We start from the raw sequence: 16,829 nt of genomic DNA, 5'->3' as shown, positions 1-16,829 counted from the left end.
TCAAGAACAAGATGAAACGAGCCACCTGCGATCCCCCCACATGGCAGTTTGTCATTGTTGCTAGTGATCTGTCCATCCAGAACCTTAACAACACACGGCTTTCTGCCCCTTTGAAGCGCACACACATCTTTTCGTGCTGTTGTCAGCTAACCCGTCTGTAGGCCGTTGGCAAGAGGACAGAAACAGAATGGCACACAGGCTAGCTAATGCTACCTATCACAAAGAGATTTTGAGGTCCAATATCCACACCCACATCCCATTCAGATTGAACCAATGTGTTGGCCATGCATTCTAAGTGGTGCGCTGGTGTTGATATTGGAACGTTTCTAATGTGTCCTAAGTGTTCATACTACAGCGCTAGTGACTGCACTCGTATACACAGTTAAATATACACAGCAATGGGAATAACCATCTGAAAAGGTCACCGCAGTTCAATGGGCTTTCCAAAGGAAAGAGTAAGTCTCTCCATTCATTACTAATAAGCAGCAACGTTCACTTCATTTCAAGACCAAATAAAAGCCTAGTCATGGCAACGCGTGACATTTCTGTTCATCCAGGCTAGTTGAGAAGTGTGGTGTTTCTTCATTTGTGTGAGAAGGCAGGTTATTGGAACGGGACAGTAAACATAACTAGACTGGGTGGTGATAAATGTACCAAGAACATGTGCTGTGTTTGACAGTGTTATCTGGGTCGTGTTCATAAGTGCAGAACGTAGTGAAACGTTTAATAGTTTTCGGAAGTTTTTTTTGCCTCCTGATCACGACCATGATATACCACTGGGACACATTGTAGCCTCTATGCTTGTTCAGACTTCAGAAGGGACAAATAGATTTCGTAGGGGTAGTCCTACTTGGTGCGACCAATGTAATGCATTGGTCTGAAGGAAAGTACAAACAAATGTACATTTAGTTTTTTTCCTGTTTTAAAATGTTGTACAGTAGTACATTGTAACTCAACATAATAGCTTAAGACAAAATATTGCACACACCAGAATTTTGCCTTTGCTGTAAACGTTTGGTCCTGGAATATTTTTGTTCACATTTTACACTAGTATGGGGTTCAAACATCCACTACGGCTACCCAGTGTTACCACAATACCCGGCAGGTGCTCACGTTGTGCACCGATACTAACTACACACAAAACAAAACAAAAGAATCACAAGTAAAATCCAGTCCAATTGGCCCCGTCAAAACAGAGACCTCTGTGATATTCAATTGTCAATGCAAAGTGCCTTCGTCAACAAGGCAACCCCCCTCCGACAAGCCCCTCATTGATTGCCATTTTCGCTCAGGCCGTGCAGTAGACGGCCTCGTCGGGGTCCTTGTTGTCGTCGCCGCCGCTGGAGGAGTGGCTGCTGAGGTCGGCCACACCCGATTCCATGTCGCTGCAAGCCGAGGAGAGGTCGTCGGAGTCAGGGCCAGGACCCTTGGGGGGCCCCAAGGGCAGGGTCATAGCCGAGCCCGGGGGCCCCCCCTGGGAGGGAGAATAGCCCTGAGGGGGGCTAGTGAAGGGGCCATCTCCAGTGGGAGGAGCCAGTCCGCCTGGCCTGCATTCTTCCTCACACACTTTGTTGATCTTCCTCTGACCCGCATTACCCTTAGTTTGATCCGCTTTTGTCAGGACTGCAATCCTCTGGAAGATGGACAGATGAAAAAATGAAAAGACAAGTGTTACTGGTAAGTCTGGGATAGAATATGAATGAATCACTATGTCTATAGACTACTAGCAGACTACTGTACATGTAACAGAAACCCTCCTGTTGAACGCCCCTCTGAGACACATTTTCTTTGGCTTGATGGTGTTTGCCCCCTCCCCTGTAAAAACCCAACGATATAGTTGTTAAAACTGCATAAACTAGTTAATAGTAATTAATAATGATACATTGATAAACTTGTAAATTGGCCTTAAAGAGCAGCGTTCATTGGGAGCGTTACGCGAGCGTGTCTGTATGCCTTGTTTGGTGCCCGGTTGGGCCGTCCCTCCCGGTGCTACCTCCTGGTGATTGGTCAGCTCCTCCTCCAGCTGCTGAGTCTCCTCCCTGACGGCTGTCAGTAAGTCGGTGGGCGTCTGGCGTGGGGGAGAGCTCTTCTCCACACGGTTATACATGCCCTTCCACATCCTTGGAGACAAGATACACTGTACTACAACTATTGAACAAACACTCTGGATCTAAACCGTAATACAACTATTGAACAAACCCTCCGGATCTAAACTGTACTACAAAGTAAAGTGCTTTCTACAACAGGCTTCCATCTGATGGGTTTTAACCCACAACCCTTCGTCTCAGATGTACCCAAAGACACAAAGTAAATAAAAACCATTCAGTGTCCCAGTCCTAGCTTTTTCACTCGTTTTCCCAGTGAGTCTACTGAGAGGGTGCAGTAACTCACTTGAAGCAGTAGGGGGTGGTGTTTGGCCGTAGAATCCCCTGAGTCTGGGTGTGGTCAGCCCTGTACAAGGGGTTGGCGTACTGTGCCCTGTCCTTCCACAGCTGGGGCCACAGGGAGTGAGTCCTCTCACGCAACCTGACCAACGTTGGAGAAAACCACACCAGATGCGATACATGAGAGGGGTTACAGTACAGAAGAGCTTGCTGTAAGAAAGGCAGAGACCTGCATGGAATGGGATTGTAGCGGCCTTATGAACCACAAGGTTGTTAGCCCGCTGAGCTAACACAAGTATTCACGCCTCAGGTAAGGTTATTCGTGTAACACAAGCACGGTTCACTGAACTACCTCCGTCACATTGGCGCCCTCAGTCTCACCCCATGTCCCTCCTCTCCTTCTGGCTGTTGCCCAGGAAGTTGCCGTACTGGCAGGAGTAGACGTGTCTGTGCAGCTGAACCAGGAAGCGCTCGTTGAACTCAAAGGCACAGGGGAACTGCTCTGACAGCTGCCACACACACTCCAGGAACTGGTCTATCACCGGGGACACCTCCTTAGGATCACCTTCCAGATGGTTGTACCTGCAGAGAAGGGAAGACTGCGGCTTAAAACACTTTCATAAGGGGTTTAAAGTGGCAATCAGCAGTAGAAACAATAACAAAGTGGTCTCCCTGCCCCTGGTTTGGTGAAAAGCTGAGGGATGTAACCCCTCTCAAATTCATAGACAGAGCTATGGATGCGAGGAATGACCGTTCTTGATAACAAAATTATAGTTTTAACCATGTTTGGAGGCTACATAGTGTTTGTTTACGTTCTCTTTGTTTACAAACGTTAGAGAAAAAGAAGCTTACATTTTTTAACTGCTGATTGCCCCTTTTAAGCAGATTTAAAGAACTGTGAGGGAAGTGTTATGTATCGACTCAATGCTACTTTCTAATAACTAATTAGAAAGGTTCATGCATGTGACTGACTGATCGTGTATGGAGGAATCCTCACTATCACTGTTCCTCAACTTGGCAGTATGCCCAGAATATTGCTATGGGAACAACCGAGGTATCGCAGAGACCGAGAGCCTCGTGAGGTATTGCTCAGTCACAGCTGAGCTGAGGTATTGCTCAGCTCAATCACTGGTAGTGATGAAGTAATTATGCTAAATCATGCAAATATAACTTGTCTGTGTATAGCCGTTTATTAGACAACTGCTGGGACCGCCCCAGCGGAGCTTCTAATAGACCTGTACGGTGTGCAGAGGTTGTTGTAACCTCTCCAGCTTGCTGATAATAAAGAGTGATTCATTTTAAGATAGGCTTCAGGTGTCCCTGGTGTTGAATTTCCACCACAGAACAAATAGGTCATCCTGGGGCGTTGTCATGGCAATTTTATACCCCACTGGTTAAACAGTAATGCCTCTAGGCAACTGCATCAAGGTCAGGTGCCTTTTTAATCTAGCCAATGACTTTAGCTGATAAGAGAACATGCACAGACTGGAGTGGAACACCTCAAAGATGTAGAATAACTCTACTTCACCAATCCTAACTGAAACCCGAGACGGATAGTCGCTGCTAAAGCAGCTGAATTTCACAGGGGTTATGATCTGACCTGAGCGTAGCACACATGGCGGGAACACGTGGCGAGAGGATCTGAAAGCGCTGGCGGCGGACACGGTTCGTAGGTCGGACATGCCGTATGTTGTCTGTGACAAATGCACTTCTCGTTCTGATGAAGGACTCTACTTGAGAAGGTAAAATGCATGGCACTGCAGGGACCTTCATTCTACCAAACGGTAGAGTTAAGAGTTGGGTTCTTAGACAAACGTGTGGGACGGACTGACCTGTGTGAAAACTTGTGACCGAACGACACCCAGTCCCTCTCGATTAGCAGCTAAAAGATAAAAGACAGGAAGAAGAGATGAAGTCTTTCTTTCACTCGACGGGCCAGTTTCCCAGACCGAGACGATGTCCTGGACTAAAGCACATACTTCATGGAGACGCCACGGTCCGGACAACTGGCCCCACGTGTGCCAACTCTCTCTCTGGATTGGATCACAGTAGAAGAGGGTCTGTACGTGCCATGACGTAGGCTGTAGATAGTGTGTGATGAACGGAAGCTAAAGCCTTACCATGAGTCCCTTCATAGTCCTGTAGTAAGGCTCCAGGAGAACACTGGCTACAGAGCAGGCCTGGGCCGTCCTGTCCCAACCGTCCGAACAGTGGACCACCACACTGATACCCTCCTCCGCAACCGCCTACACACACATCACAGTATGACATTATTGAAATTTATACCCATTGTGTGTGTGTGTATGTGCTCGCGCACCCTGCCCAGTGTGTATCACCTTGGCGATGAAGACGCCTGCGTCCAGCACGGCTTTGATGTGCTTCAGCCAACCGGAGCTCTCCAGCCCCCACAGGAAGTCGCCCATGGAGGGAGTCTTGAGCTCACCCACTATAGGGTCAACACAGGAAGAGAGGTCAGTCATGCATACACACATACAATGTGGGACATTCACAAGCCAACCTAAAGGAATGCATGAACCTGACAACTATGTGCGTGAACTGAGTAGAAATACTGACTGACGTTCAGTAGAACGTCGGCCGTGGTTGGAAGGGAAAGAGGAACTCATTACCGTCACTGATCTTCTGCTGGCTGTTCCTCATCACGTGGATGTTCTCGATGCCGATGAACTGCAGTTTGATGTTGGCGTAGTGGTCCTCGTTCTCATAGCCTTTTCCAGCCGCCCGGTTGGCCATCGCATTCAACTGGAGAGCGATGATCATCATTATAACACAATACAGTCAAATACGTACTGTTGACGACATCATTACATGTTACATTTTAGTCTATAAACAGACGCTCTTATCCAGAGCGACTTACAGGAGCCATTAGGGTTAAGTGTCTCGCTCAAGGGCACGTCAACAGACTTTTCACCTAGTTGGCTCGTGGATTCGCACCAGTGGCCTTTCGGTTATTGGCCCAACGCTCTTGACCTATAGGTTACAGTATATCAACACTTCCTGACCCCGGGGTCTATCTATGGTGACCTCTGACCTTTGGCCTGGTGTCCACCACGTAGATGTAGTCGCTGCCCGGGTTGGACTTCATGATGGCCTCCAGCATTTGTTCATCCTCCTGGGAGCGAGCGCTGAAGCCGGACAGGGGCTGACTACAGCGGCAGATAGCAGCCTGGGAGAAGAAGGGGTCAGAGGCTGAAGTGACTGGTGATGACATCCAGCTCAGATTTTAACACTACTCATACAGTGCTAGTATCCTGCGTGTGTCTTGGCATGCCAAGCGAAAGCCCACATTTAAACAGTCATGAAAGTCATTTGACATTTTTAAACAGAAAACACAATATTCCGACCCGTGACTGGTTCAGGTATAAGAATTAAACATGACGAATCACCTAAACGAAACAAACATAAAACAACTGTTCTCCAGAGTCAACCCACACCATTGACCCAGATAGTATTGCCCCATCCACTCACTAGGGTATCCTGGTGGAAGTACGTCAGGACAGGTAAACGCCCTCGGCTCCGGAACTTAGAGCTCCCCACGATGACTGGAGGTGTGGCCGACTTTGGCACAAACAGCTCTGATGGGTACGTATCACACACCTGCAGGCAGAGAGAGAAAGTCTTTAGAAGAGGAGGACTATACTACTAACCAGTGGTTGGAACCGGTTCACAGAACAGAAAACCGAAAAATAGCAAAAAATGTCAAGGAACAGAAACGGAACCTAGAACAAAAATGAACCCAACTGTTCCGGAACAGAACCGGTTAATAACGTTATTTTACGTTTCCAGGCATTTTTTTTCTCTTTCTAGTCCCACAACAAAACGCCTATGTAAAGCCCTTACTCTGTCATTCAAACGTAGTCCAGTGTCTGCCTGCAAACTGAAAATCTTTGCCTGTGCGTGTGCTTGTTTGGCTAACTCCACCCTACAAAGCATAGGCTACTGTATTGACGTTGCAAGCTTGATTCAGAAGATGGGGAGAGAGATTTTTAATTGGCTAGAGAAGAATGGATGAACTTTTTCAATGCTGATCATTTAAGGCTAGTTATCACGTGTCACGTTGGATTTATTAACTGCAACATAGTAAGATGTTTATAATTCTGGTGCCGCTCTGCACACACACAAGCTTGTTAGCTAGCTAGCTCAAAGAACATTCAAAGTTCCTCCATGGAAGCTGCTCCTCCTAGGTATAATTCTGTGGATAATTCAGATCATGCAAGTCATAACTTCGCTTCAAGCCTCCTCCTCCTCAACCCTCGCTCTCTCTCTCTCTCTCTCTCACTCTCCCCACCCACAAAATTTCAGTAGCATGTTGCGCCATAGGCTACACTTGTCTGTCCATCATGCATGTAAACAACTAGCTTGCCTACTCTATCCACACTGATTGGCGAAGTAATTTTATGAGCTAACTGTTAAAAACTGTTGATTTCACAGGTTAAAAAAGGAACACAAAGGAACGATATAAACTGGTTCTTTGTTTGGCTTGGAACCGGTTGAGAACGTTATTTTGCTGGCCAGAACAGTGGAATGAAACTATTTTTTTTCTATTCTGTTCAGAACGAAACGATTGGAAAATTATTTCAGTTCCAACCCCTGCTACTAACCCAATACTCAATATCAGACCCAGACTGAACAACCCCAGTACTCAACATCAGATCAGGACTATAACTAACTCAATACTCTATCAAAACCAGAAAAATCAACAGAGGACTGTACTAACCCTGTACTCACTATCTGATTAGGACTATAGTGGTTAAAACCAAAGAGGACTGTAATACTACTAACCCTGTACTCGCTGTTGGCTGGCGTGCTGACCCAGAGGTTGTTGGGCACACCCATGCGTCTGTAGTCCGCCTGCAGGTCTAGGAAACTCCAGGACTCCTCCCTCTCCTCCTTGTTAGCGTTGGGATTGATGGACAAGCAGTAGAGCTCGCTATATTTCTCTGGGCAAAACAGATAGAAACAAATGATCATATTTGATCATTAATCATGTTAAAATCAGCTAAAATCATTTTGGGATCGTATTGAAGGACGAGCAGTAGAGCTCACAGTAAATCTCTTGTGGACAACAGAGAAACAATACAGCAGTCTATCAAAGGATCATACGATGATTCAGATTCATTTAACCACTACACAATAAATGATTCAGATTCATTTAACCACAACACAATAAATAATTCAGATTCATTTAACCACTACACAATAAATTATTCAGATTCATTTAACCACTACACAATAAATGATTCAGATTAATTTAACCACTACACAATAAATTATTCAGATTAATTTAACCACTACACAATAAATGATTCAGATTAATTTAACCACTACACAATAAATGATTCAGATTCATGTAACCACGACACAATAAATGATTCAGATTCATGTAACCACGACACAATATGACTTATCGTATGATAACACAATACAGTGCCTCCTACTATATATATATATTTTTTTATTTTTTACCAGAGGAAAAAGTGCCTTCAGATTCATTTAACCACTACACATAATATATATATATATATATATATATATATATATATATATATATATATATATATATATATATATATAGGAAATATTCAGGATTCATTCCTATATGATAATATATATATATATATATATATATATATATATATATACCAGAGGAAACAGTGCCTCCTACTATATATATATATATATTTTATTTTTTTTACCAGAGGAAACAGTGCCTCCTATATATATATATATATATATATATCATTTTTTTTTTACCAGAGGAAAAAGTGCCTCCTACCATATATATATATATATATTTTATCATTTTTTACCAGAGGAAACAGTGCCTCCTACTATATATATATATATTTTATATTTTTTTTTACCAGAGGAAAAAGTGCCTCCTACTGGCCCTCCAATACAACTTCTAGCACCATCTGGTCTCCCATCCAGGACCAACCCTGTTTAACTTCAGAGGCAAACCAGCAGTGGCCAGGTGGTATATTCCTGGCAGTACCTCCTTGTTCCATTCCAGTTCAAAGAGTTGTGTCCCTACTGAACAGGACCCAGGTGAATGGGTTCTGAAAGGTGATAGTCTCTCTCACCTGGGCGAGAGAGGCGTGCCAGCGAGGCCTGGACATCCATGGCGTCCCTCTCCTGGGGGATGAGCAGCTGAACCACCTGGAAGTTCTTAGTGTGGACAACCAGGTGGCTTCCTGAAGGGGTGGTTGGCGGCCGCTCCACACTGGCCACCATGCTGTGGAGCACCTGTCAATGACAACCGAGAACTCTCACAGACGGTCCCAATTCACTCCCCTCTCCTTGGCAACAACTAACCCTTTGACGTTTGCAGATCTGTAAGGGGATGGCAATATGGTGGAAGCTCTACCACTATACTGCTGATACCTATCCAGATCCCTCAGATATGCAAATATCGAAGGGTTAGGGCCAATGGTAAGGGGGCCGGCTGTCACAGTGGCATCTATTGCTAAGTTGAAAATATAACAATTCTGGAAGTGGAAGGGTAGGCAACTTTTTAAAAAACTTTTCACTCAGATTACTCAACCGCAGCAGTCGTCTGTCAATAATGGACAGCAGACATTACTACATAAGTATTAATTTAGTGTTATGATAAGCAATGCATTTAATAACTGACAAATTACATTTTTACTAAACTATAGTTTTTATGGGGATAAGAGAACACGTTGCAGTTTTAAAGCCAATTTCCTGCATTTCTACACTTTGTTGATATGGGGCTGGGAAGAAAATGTGCTATTTTATAGCTCATCATGCTTTTGTTCACATTATGAGGCTGAGAATTTGTTTTTTAGTTTTAAAGCTAATTTCCTGCTATTCTACACATTTTTTCGTGAGGCTGTGAGACAATTTAGAAGATTTTAAAGCTGATTTCCCGTAATTTAACAAATGTTGCTATCATATGCTATCTGGTGGCCCACGACCTCCAGGGGGGCCCCAACCATCTGTGCCTGTTCTGGAATCCGGCCCTGAGAAAAGGGTTCCACTCCTGTTCACTTCAGAAGGCCTAAATACACCGACAAATCTCACATCATGTGTATGAAGGAGATATCCATTAAAGAGGAAATGTATTGGATAAGGTCCATTGACTTGAGGTGAGTCTCCAAAGTGCCGGAGCAAATCAATACTATCTTTCTGAGAAGGCAGGAAGGAAGCCACACACAGGGTAGATAGGGGGAGTTGTGTCAGAACAGTGTCAGACCAGACGACTTGTGATAGGTCTTGTGTCAGAATGGGGTCTGTTGAAACAACTGGTATCACTTCCTAGCTCCTACCCAAGTCTCTCTGCGTGTCTCTGGGTTGTTCTCCACGAAGATGGTGTGTGTGGCGGAGAGGTACAGCGTCCCCACCATGGCTTTCCTAGGGGCCGTACGGTCAATCAGGCGGACATTCTCCACCTATAGGGCCACAGACACAAACACACACACAAGTATAAATGGGGTCAAAACGGAATGTAATCATATCTATAGGCTACAATGTACTGAATGTGTGTGAATGACTGTGTTGGTGGAGGCATATCTTCTCATAAAAACAAGGTTATTATAGAACTCAATGTTTTCACATGTTGTCGTTGTAGATATGAATGTCTGAGATTCTGGAATGTTATAACTGTTTAATATAAGTAACCTACCGCAGGATTCTGTAACAATGTGTCCTTATTGAGGCCTATTGCCTTTATGCTAGAATCCACAGCGGAGACATGCCCGCGGCAGACTAGAATAAACATCAAGAAGCCAGGACAAGAATGAAACGGATTGTGCAAATTCTAATGTCAAGATTTACAGGCATGCCATCATATGAGCTATGTTTTTGAGTGTTCATTTTTGCAACGGTTTAACCAGGAAAATACATTGCGGAGAGTATAATTGTTATATTTTCAGGAACCCTGAATGTGTTGGATACATGAGAAAGGGGATGGCACGAATCAGCAACGTTGTCACATCTTTAGAAGACGCAACTGAAATGCGGTTTCATTTAGGAACAGGATTAACTCAACTCAAAGAATAGGATGGAAATTAAAATATAGGGTTGGTTTACCTTTGGCGTTCGGATGTGCTCCATCATGGACCTCTTCGATCAAAATGGTGCGTGTAGAAATAATCCGAGGTCCTGGTTTTGTGTTTTAAAAATATAGGATCTTGGCTCAGCACAAAAATCGCGCAGAATTCATATTCTCTGTGCGTTGGATATTAGATGGGGCGCCTCGCAAGTATGCCATGGTTCCCCCTATCCTATTCTGTACAATAGGAGAATCACCCTGCACCCACTCGGGTACGGATGGTTATTATGACAACACGGTCGTCACTAGTTACCCCAGCTACAAACTCATAAACCCCACCTATTTCTACAATTTATCTTCTTAAAATGTTATTTTAAACTTGACCTTAACCGTAACTTTAACCACGCTGCGAACATTATGCCTAACCCTAACCTTGAATGAAGACCAAAATTCTCATTTTTGTTTTCATACATTTTTACGACATAACTTTGTGGCTGTGCTATCTAGTGGAAACACAACAACATGGATCTTATTGGCAAGTATTGGCCGTATTCGAGAGCATCAAATGACTGCAGGCGACTGCGGATTGAACTATCTACAAATCACGTTCCATCATAAATAATGACTCACTACTAATTGTAGATCATTCAGTCAAAATTTACCCATGATACTTTGCGATTTTGATCCTCTCGAACACGGCCATTACCTCCCAACGGCGCCTGCGCACATCACTGAGCGATGAGCCGGTGGAGCTCAGGCAGGGACCAGTGCTATACGAGATCTTTGGGACGTTCCAACCCTAAATCCTAACCTTACCCTAACCATTTTAAATGTAAACTTCGGAAGGCGATCAGCTCATATCCCAGGGCTATTAAAACAAATAAAAAAATAAAGTCTTCTAAAGAATACATTTACATTTTGAGACGAATGGCCCAATTTAAATGTGTGAGTGTATTTTGCCGTTTAGCCTCGTTAATCTTTATTCTGCTTTCAGGTTGAGTGTTTACGTGCTTTCAGACATGGTGGGAGAAATACATGCTTTCATGTGGAAGTGGAAGAAATCACACCCAGAGTCGGCCATGAGTACTACAAATTCAGATAGCTGGCTAGACTAATTTACCAATCTAAAAATTGCTCGCTGACATGGCTAATTTGAATGACTGTCAGTTTTTAAAAATACTTTTATGTAACTAGGCAAGTTAGTTAAGAACAAATTCTTATTTACAATAACAGCCTACCACGGCCACACCCGGACGACGCTGGGCCAATTGTGCGCCGTCCTATGGGACTCTCAATCACGGCCGGTTGTGATACAGCCTGGAATCAAACCAGGATCTGTGATGACGCTGTTCGCACTGAGAACCGCTGCGCCACTCGTGACTTTCAATGACCGATTTAACAGGACAAAACCTGCTGCGGCACAACCAGATTTAGAACTGGTGAAGTGTGTATTCCACTGTTCTAACTCAACAGTAAATGGAGTTCCTAATTATTGTTTATTTGTTTTTGTCAGAAAATGTTATTAGAATGTAAACCTGCTCAGAAACAAAGTTATTACATGGAACTTCAACCTATTATGCCATGTTAGCCTGTGATCGGTTGGAATTTTGGAGGAATTGGGGAAATTGTATGATTAGATTAGGTATATATTTTAAAGTTTGAGTGGTTCACAAAATAAGAATGTGTGCCAAGGACTAGAGAGCATTTCTACCTATTCCAAGAATCTGATAAAGATGCACAATTTCTCCAACGGTTAGATCCATGAAATACACATGTTTGTATGATGGTTAAGCCTGTAACCCATCAATTGCAATTCAAAGATAATTCTCCAATAGAATAGTTCAACATTTCTATTATTTCACCTTTTTATTTTTATGGGGAAAGCCATGCTTGTATTATGTGTAATCCAGTCAACTCTATACTGTATTCTGACCAATGGCGCTTATTTGACACCAACTGTATTTGCCCACTAGATGGCAGCCAAGATTGAGAAATGACCTCTGCCTGCAGCATAGCATACCACCACCATAAGAGGCTGCTAAACCAACTTTTCAGTTCAATATGCCCGGTTTTTATCATTTTTTTCTTATGATTATAGGACGTCACCAACTAATCTATATAATCCTGCATTTTCATCTGAATTTCGTGAAGGTTAAAAAGGTTACAATGACGCCATAGTCTGCACAGGTGAATAGTGCAGAGAACGGATTGCATGACTTTGGCATTTCTCTGGCCTCGGTCTTGTCGTGGAGTCTCTGGTAAGTTTTGCCCTTTTGACTAACGTGCTGTTGTAACGTTCAGTTGTAAACAAAACTCTTGTTATTTGCTAACAAATGTTTGTTTCGTTTTCAGTGCCAAACTAATAGAAATGTTCATGGGCTAATGTGTGTTTATTACTGTGTAACTTGGTTCAAGTCTATCTATCATGGCTTGTCTTGAAAAGGAGACACTTTCTTGGAGCCACTGTGTATGTAGCCGACAGTTAGTTCAGTCTGAGGCTGTGTGGTGGCCTGTTGTCTTAAAGAGCTGAGTAGAAACAGATATGGGTTGGGTTAAGTAAACTTGCTCAATAAAAATACAGCATTGAATGTGTTTTGTTAAAATGTGCGCCAGTAACCCTGTGTGTGTGTGTGTGTGTGTGTGTGTGTGTGTGTGTGTGTGTGTGTGTGTGTGTGTGTAGCTGCTTGTCCTCTGTCTAACTGTACACCTCTGTTCAGCAGTCTACACCCGTTGGTGGTATCCCTGTTGTCATCATTAGTGAATGAAAGTATTCAAGTGATTTCATTCCCCACTCTTTGATCACAAGATGTCAAACACTCACCTAACTAAACAGTGAAATGTCAAGAGCATAATGGTTTTGAGTTAAACACTACATCTGGATGATCCTACTATAGCCTCAGATAATCTACGCCTGTCAGGAGATCTACAATACAATATGCTGCCAGTGGCAATGAATAGATTATTGACTTGCAGTATACAAAAGTAATAAAGTAAGCCTTGTCTGAGCCAGAAGGGCCCTAGGGGCTGGAGTCTATCTCCTCCTGTTTCAGTAGCATGAGGCAGTTTGATGTACAAGTACACCCTCTGGACAGGATGCTAGTCCAGCTCCTGTTTCAGTAGCATGAGGCAGCTTGATGTACAAGTTCACCCTCTGGACAGGACACTAGTCTAGCTCCTGTTTCAGTTGCATGAGGCAGCTTGATGTACAAGTACACCCTCTGGACAGGATGCTAGTCCAGCTCCTGTTTCAGTAGCATGAGGCAGCTTGATGTACAAGTACACCCTCTGGGCAGGATGCTAGTCCAGCTCCTGTGTCTGTAGCATGAGGCAGCTTGATGTACAAGTACACCCTCTGGACAGGATGCTAGTCCAGCTCCTGTGTCTGTAGCATGAGGCAGCTTGATGTACAAGTACACCCTCTGGACAGGATGCTAGTCCAGCTCCTGTGTCTGTAGCATGAGGCAGCTTGATGTACAAGTACACCCTCTGGACAGGACGCTAGTCCAGCTTGACGTAGATTAGTGTTTGGAGCCAGGGTATTCAAAAGCTCTATGTTGATATTGAACCTTCTAACCTTTTACCTGAACATTCACTATGTACAGTCAGTACCCTTCCTTTGTGCATTGACGTAGAAGGTGTGTTATGCCAAGCCTGGGTTTATCCCAGGGTCAATACATGGTCAGTTAGTCATGACTGGGCATTCCTGCCATAACGGCATCATCTTCTGGGCTGCTGAGACAAGAATTACATCATGACATAATGTCCATGCCATCGCATCACACCGATGGCTTGGACTAGGCGGAAGAGGGAGTGGTGTGTGTGTGTGTGTGTGTGTGTGTGTGTGTGTGTGTGTGTGTGTGTGTGTAGAGCTCTTGGCTGCCACTGCGGCAATGTCTCCTCTTTGCACTGCCTGAGGGACTATAGGGTAAACCTGGAGGTTAAACTAAATACTCTCTCACTGCAGTGGAGAAAGGGCAGGCTGTCTGTGATGAATACGCCTTCTGTTTGACTACCTGAGTGAAGGGGGATGAGAGGGAGATAGAGGGTGATGGGGTAGGCATACTCCGTACATATGGGTAGTTGCCATTTGGCCAAAACGAAAGTGGAAAACTATTTTTTTCTAAAATTAAAGTTAAATAAACCAACTCAGCAAAAAATGAAACGTCCTCTCACTGTCAACTGTGTTTATTTTCAGCAAACTTAACATGTGTAAATATTTGTATGAACATAACAAGATTCAACAACTGAGACATAAACTGAACAAGTTCCACAGACATGTGATGAACAGAAATGGAATAATGTGTCCCTGAACAAAGGGGGGTCAAAATCAAAAGCAACAGTCAGTATCTGGTGTGGCCACCAGCTGCATGAACTACTGCAGTGCATCTCCTCCTCATGGACTGCACCCGATTTGCTAGTTCTTGCTGTGCGATGTTACCCACTCTTCCACCAAGGCACCTGCAAGTTCCTGGACAATTCTGGGGGGAATGGTCCTAGCCCTCACCCCCGATCCAACAGGTCCCAGACGTGCTCAATGGGATTGAGATCCGGGCTCTTCACTGGCCATGGTAAAACTCTGACATTCCTGTCTTGCAGGAAATCACACACAGAACGAGCAGTATGGCTGGTGGCATTGTTATGCCAGAGGGTCATGTGAGGATGAGCCTGCAGGAAGGGTACCACATGAGGGAGGAGGATGTCTTCCCTGTAATGCACAGCGTTGAGATTGCCTGCAATGACAACAAGCTCAGTCCGATGATGCTGTGACACACCGCCCAAGGCCATGACGGACCCTCCACCTCCAAATCGATCCCGCTCCAGAGTACAGGCCTTGGTGTAATTCTCATTCCTTTGACAATAAACGTGAATCTGACCATCACCCCTGGTGAGACAAAACCGCGACTCGTCAGTGAAGAGCACTTTTTGCCAGTCCTGCCTTACAACAGGCCTACAAGCCCTCAGTCCAGCCTCTCTCAGCCTATTGCGGACAGTCTGAGCACTGATGGGGGGGATAGTGCGTTCCTGGTGTAACACAGGCAGTTGTTGTTGCCATCCTGTACCTGTCCCGCAGGTGTGATGTACCGATCCTGTGCAGGTGTTGTTACACGTGGTCAGCCAATGCGAGGACGGTCAGTTGTCCATCCTGTCTCCCTGTAGCGTTGTCTTAAGCGTCTCAGTACGGACATTGCAATTTATTGCCCTGGCCACATCTGCAGTCCTCATGCCTCCTTGCAGCAAGCCTAAGGCACGTTCACGCACATGAGCAGGGACCCTGGGCATTTTTCCTTGGGTGTTTTTCAGAGTCAGTAGAAATGCGTCTTTTTAGTATCCTAAGTTTTCATAACTGTGACCTTAATTGCCTACCGTCTGTAAGCTGTTAGTGTCTTAACAACCGTTCCACAGGTGCATGTTCATTCATCGTTTATGGTTCATTGAACAAGCATGGGAAACAGTGTTCAAACCCTTTACAATGAAGATCTGTGAAGTTATTTGGATGTTTATGAATTATCTTTGAAAGACGGGGTCCTGAAAAAGGGAGGTTTCTTTTTTTTCCCGAGTTCAGTTGTCTAAATAATTCTAAATGTTCTGCCACCTCCGACTACCATTTCCTGCGTTAGAGCCTTGAATTTGTCTTCTGATATGACGTCATAATCTATGCTAATATAGGGCTAAAGGTTTCATGATTCTAAAATAGACAAGACAATTATTTTACTTATTATTCGTTACTTATGTTTTCAAATCGGTATTCATATTCTGGAAATACTTTTGAAAAACACAGTTTACTTGTGTAATGATGGGAACCAAGCGTCTCCCGATTCTCATTTTGAGGAACATTCAGTCATTTGACCAACATTTAGATTGTGTACATTATGATGATGTTACCTGCCTCATGCTTAACAATAATTTTTACATTTTGTTCAAGACATCACCTTTTTTCCCTTCAGTATGTCACCCCATAGGACCGTATGTCACCCCATAGGACCGTATGTCACCCCATAGGACAGTATGTCACCCCATAGGACAGTATGTCACCCCATAGGACAGTATGTCACCCCATAGGACAGTATGTCACCCCATAGGACAGTATGTCACCCCATAGGACAGTATGTCACCCCATAGGACAAAACACAACAGGAAGTCAAATTTAACATTCAACATAATTAATGACACTTTCAGAAGGTTTCTGACCACGGTGAAATGCAACTTCTACACATAAGTAATAGATCATTAAAGAATTAAAAATGTACTCATTCCAACTGAAGGGCCTCGTCCTGTATTGTTATTTTTCGTCACTACCTCCCCGAGTCGGAGTGGGTAATTTGCCCGCCCGCTTCCTTCCTGGATGTGGTAGCTGTTTCTTAGGCTCCCTCCCTGGAATCTAACCCAGATTCCCCATCGCCATGGTAGGCACA

At 44.1% G+C, this 16,829-nt stretch overlaps 2 protein-coding genes and 1 long non-coding RNA gene across 4 annotated transcripts in view; 2 read left to right on the top strand and 1 right to left on the bottom strand.

Moving 5' to 3' along the window:
* Nucleotides 1-577: 577 nt before the first annotated feature.
* Nucleotides 578-11,127, bottom strand: mtmr7b (myotubularin related protein 7b). 2 transcript variants are annotated; one of them, XM_042317063.1, is made up of 14 exons: nt 10,455-11,127; nt 9,692-9,814; nt 8,486-8,648; nt 7,185-7,342; nt 5,871-5,999; nt 5,434-5,568; nt 5,012-5,144; nt 4,721-4,830; nt 4,505-4,630; nt 4,217-4,266; nt 2,766-2,966; nt 2,392-2,526; nt 1,994-2,120; nt 578-1,633 (listed from the first exon to the last, which is right to left on the bottom strand). In XM_042317063.1, exons 1-14 carry the CDS (start codon nt 10,479-10,481, stop codon nt 1,289-1,291), a joined length of 1,962 nt encoding a protein of 653 aa, XP_042172997.1. In that variant the 5' UTR covers nt 10,482-11,127; the 3' UTR covers nt 578-1,288. The 2 variants fall into 2 exon arrangements, with proteins under 2 accessions (XP_042172997.1, XP_042172998.1); XM_042317064.1 differs by having other exon boundaries at nt 1,461-1,633; nt 1,954-2,120.
* On the top strand, nt 2,525-3,692 carry LOC121845518. The gene is made up of 2 exons (XR_006082617.1): nt 2,525-2,694; nt 2,801-3,692. It is a non-coding gene; the product is annotated as an uncharacterized LOC121845518 (long non-coding RNA).
* Nucleotides 11,128-12,417: 1,290 nt separating the features above from the next.
* The window catches only part of LOC112261261 (nascent polypeptide-associated complex subunit alpha, muscle-specific form), a 44,030-nt gene continuing 39,618 nt past the window's right edge, over nt 12,418-16,829 (top strand). The window contains exon 1 of the mRNA XM_024436511.2: nt 12,418-12,674. The gene's annotated coding sequence lies outside the window, so the exon portion shown is untranslated. The remainder of the gene's footprint in view (nt 12,675-16,829) is intronic.

Source organism: Oncorhynchus tshawytscha, unplaced genomic scaffold (assembly GCF_018296145.1).
Source record: "Oncorhynchus tshawytscha isolate Ot180627B unplaced genomic scaffold, Otsh_v2.0 Un_contig_210_pilon_pilon, whole genome shotgun sequence".
NCBI lineage: Eukaryota > Metazoa > Chordata > Actinopteri > Salmoniformes > Salmonidae > Oncorhynchus > Oncorhynchus tshawytscha.
This window is presented reverse-complemented; position numbering and strand designations above follow the sequence as displayed.

What these genes read in the sequence shown, in the direction of transcription:
- mtmr7b (XM_042317063.1), bottom strand. Translation starts at nt 10,481, where the DNA reads ATGATGGAGCACATCCGAACGCCAAAG. An exon ending in CAGGCGTCTTCATCGCCAAG is followed by an intron (nt 4,631 to 4,720) that starts GTGATACACACT and finishes ATGTGTGTGTAG; the next exon opens with GCGGTTGCGGAGGAGGGTAT. An exon ending in GGACTATGAAGGGACTCATG is followed by an intron (nt 4,267 to 4,504) that starts GTAAGGCTTTAG and finishes TTTATCTTTTAG; the next exon opens with CTGCTAATCGAGAGGGACTG.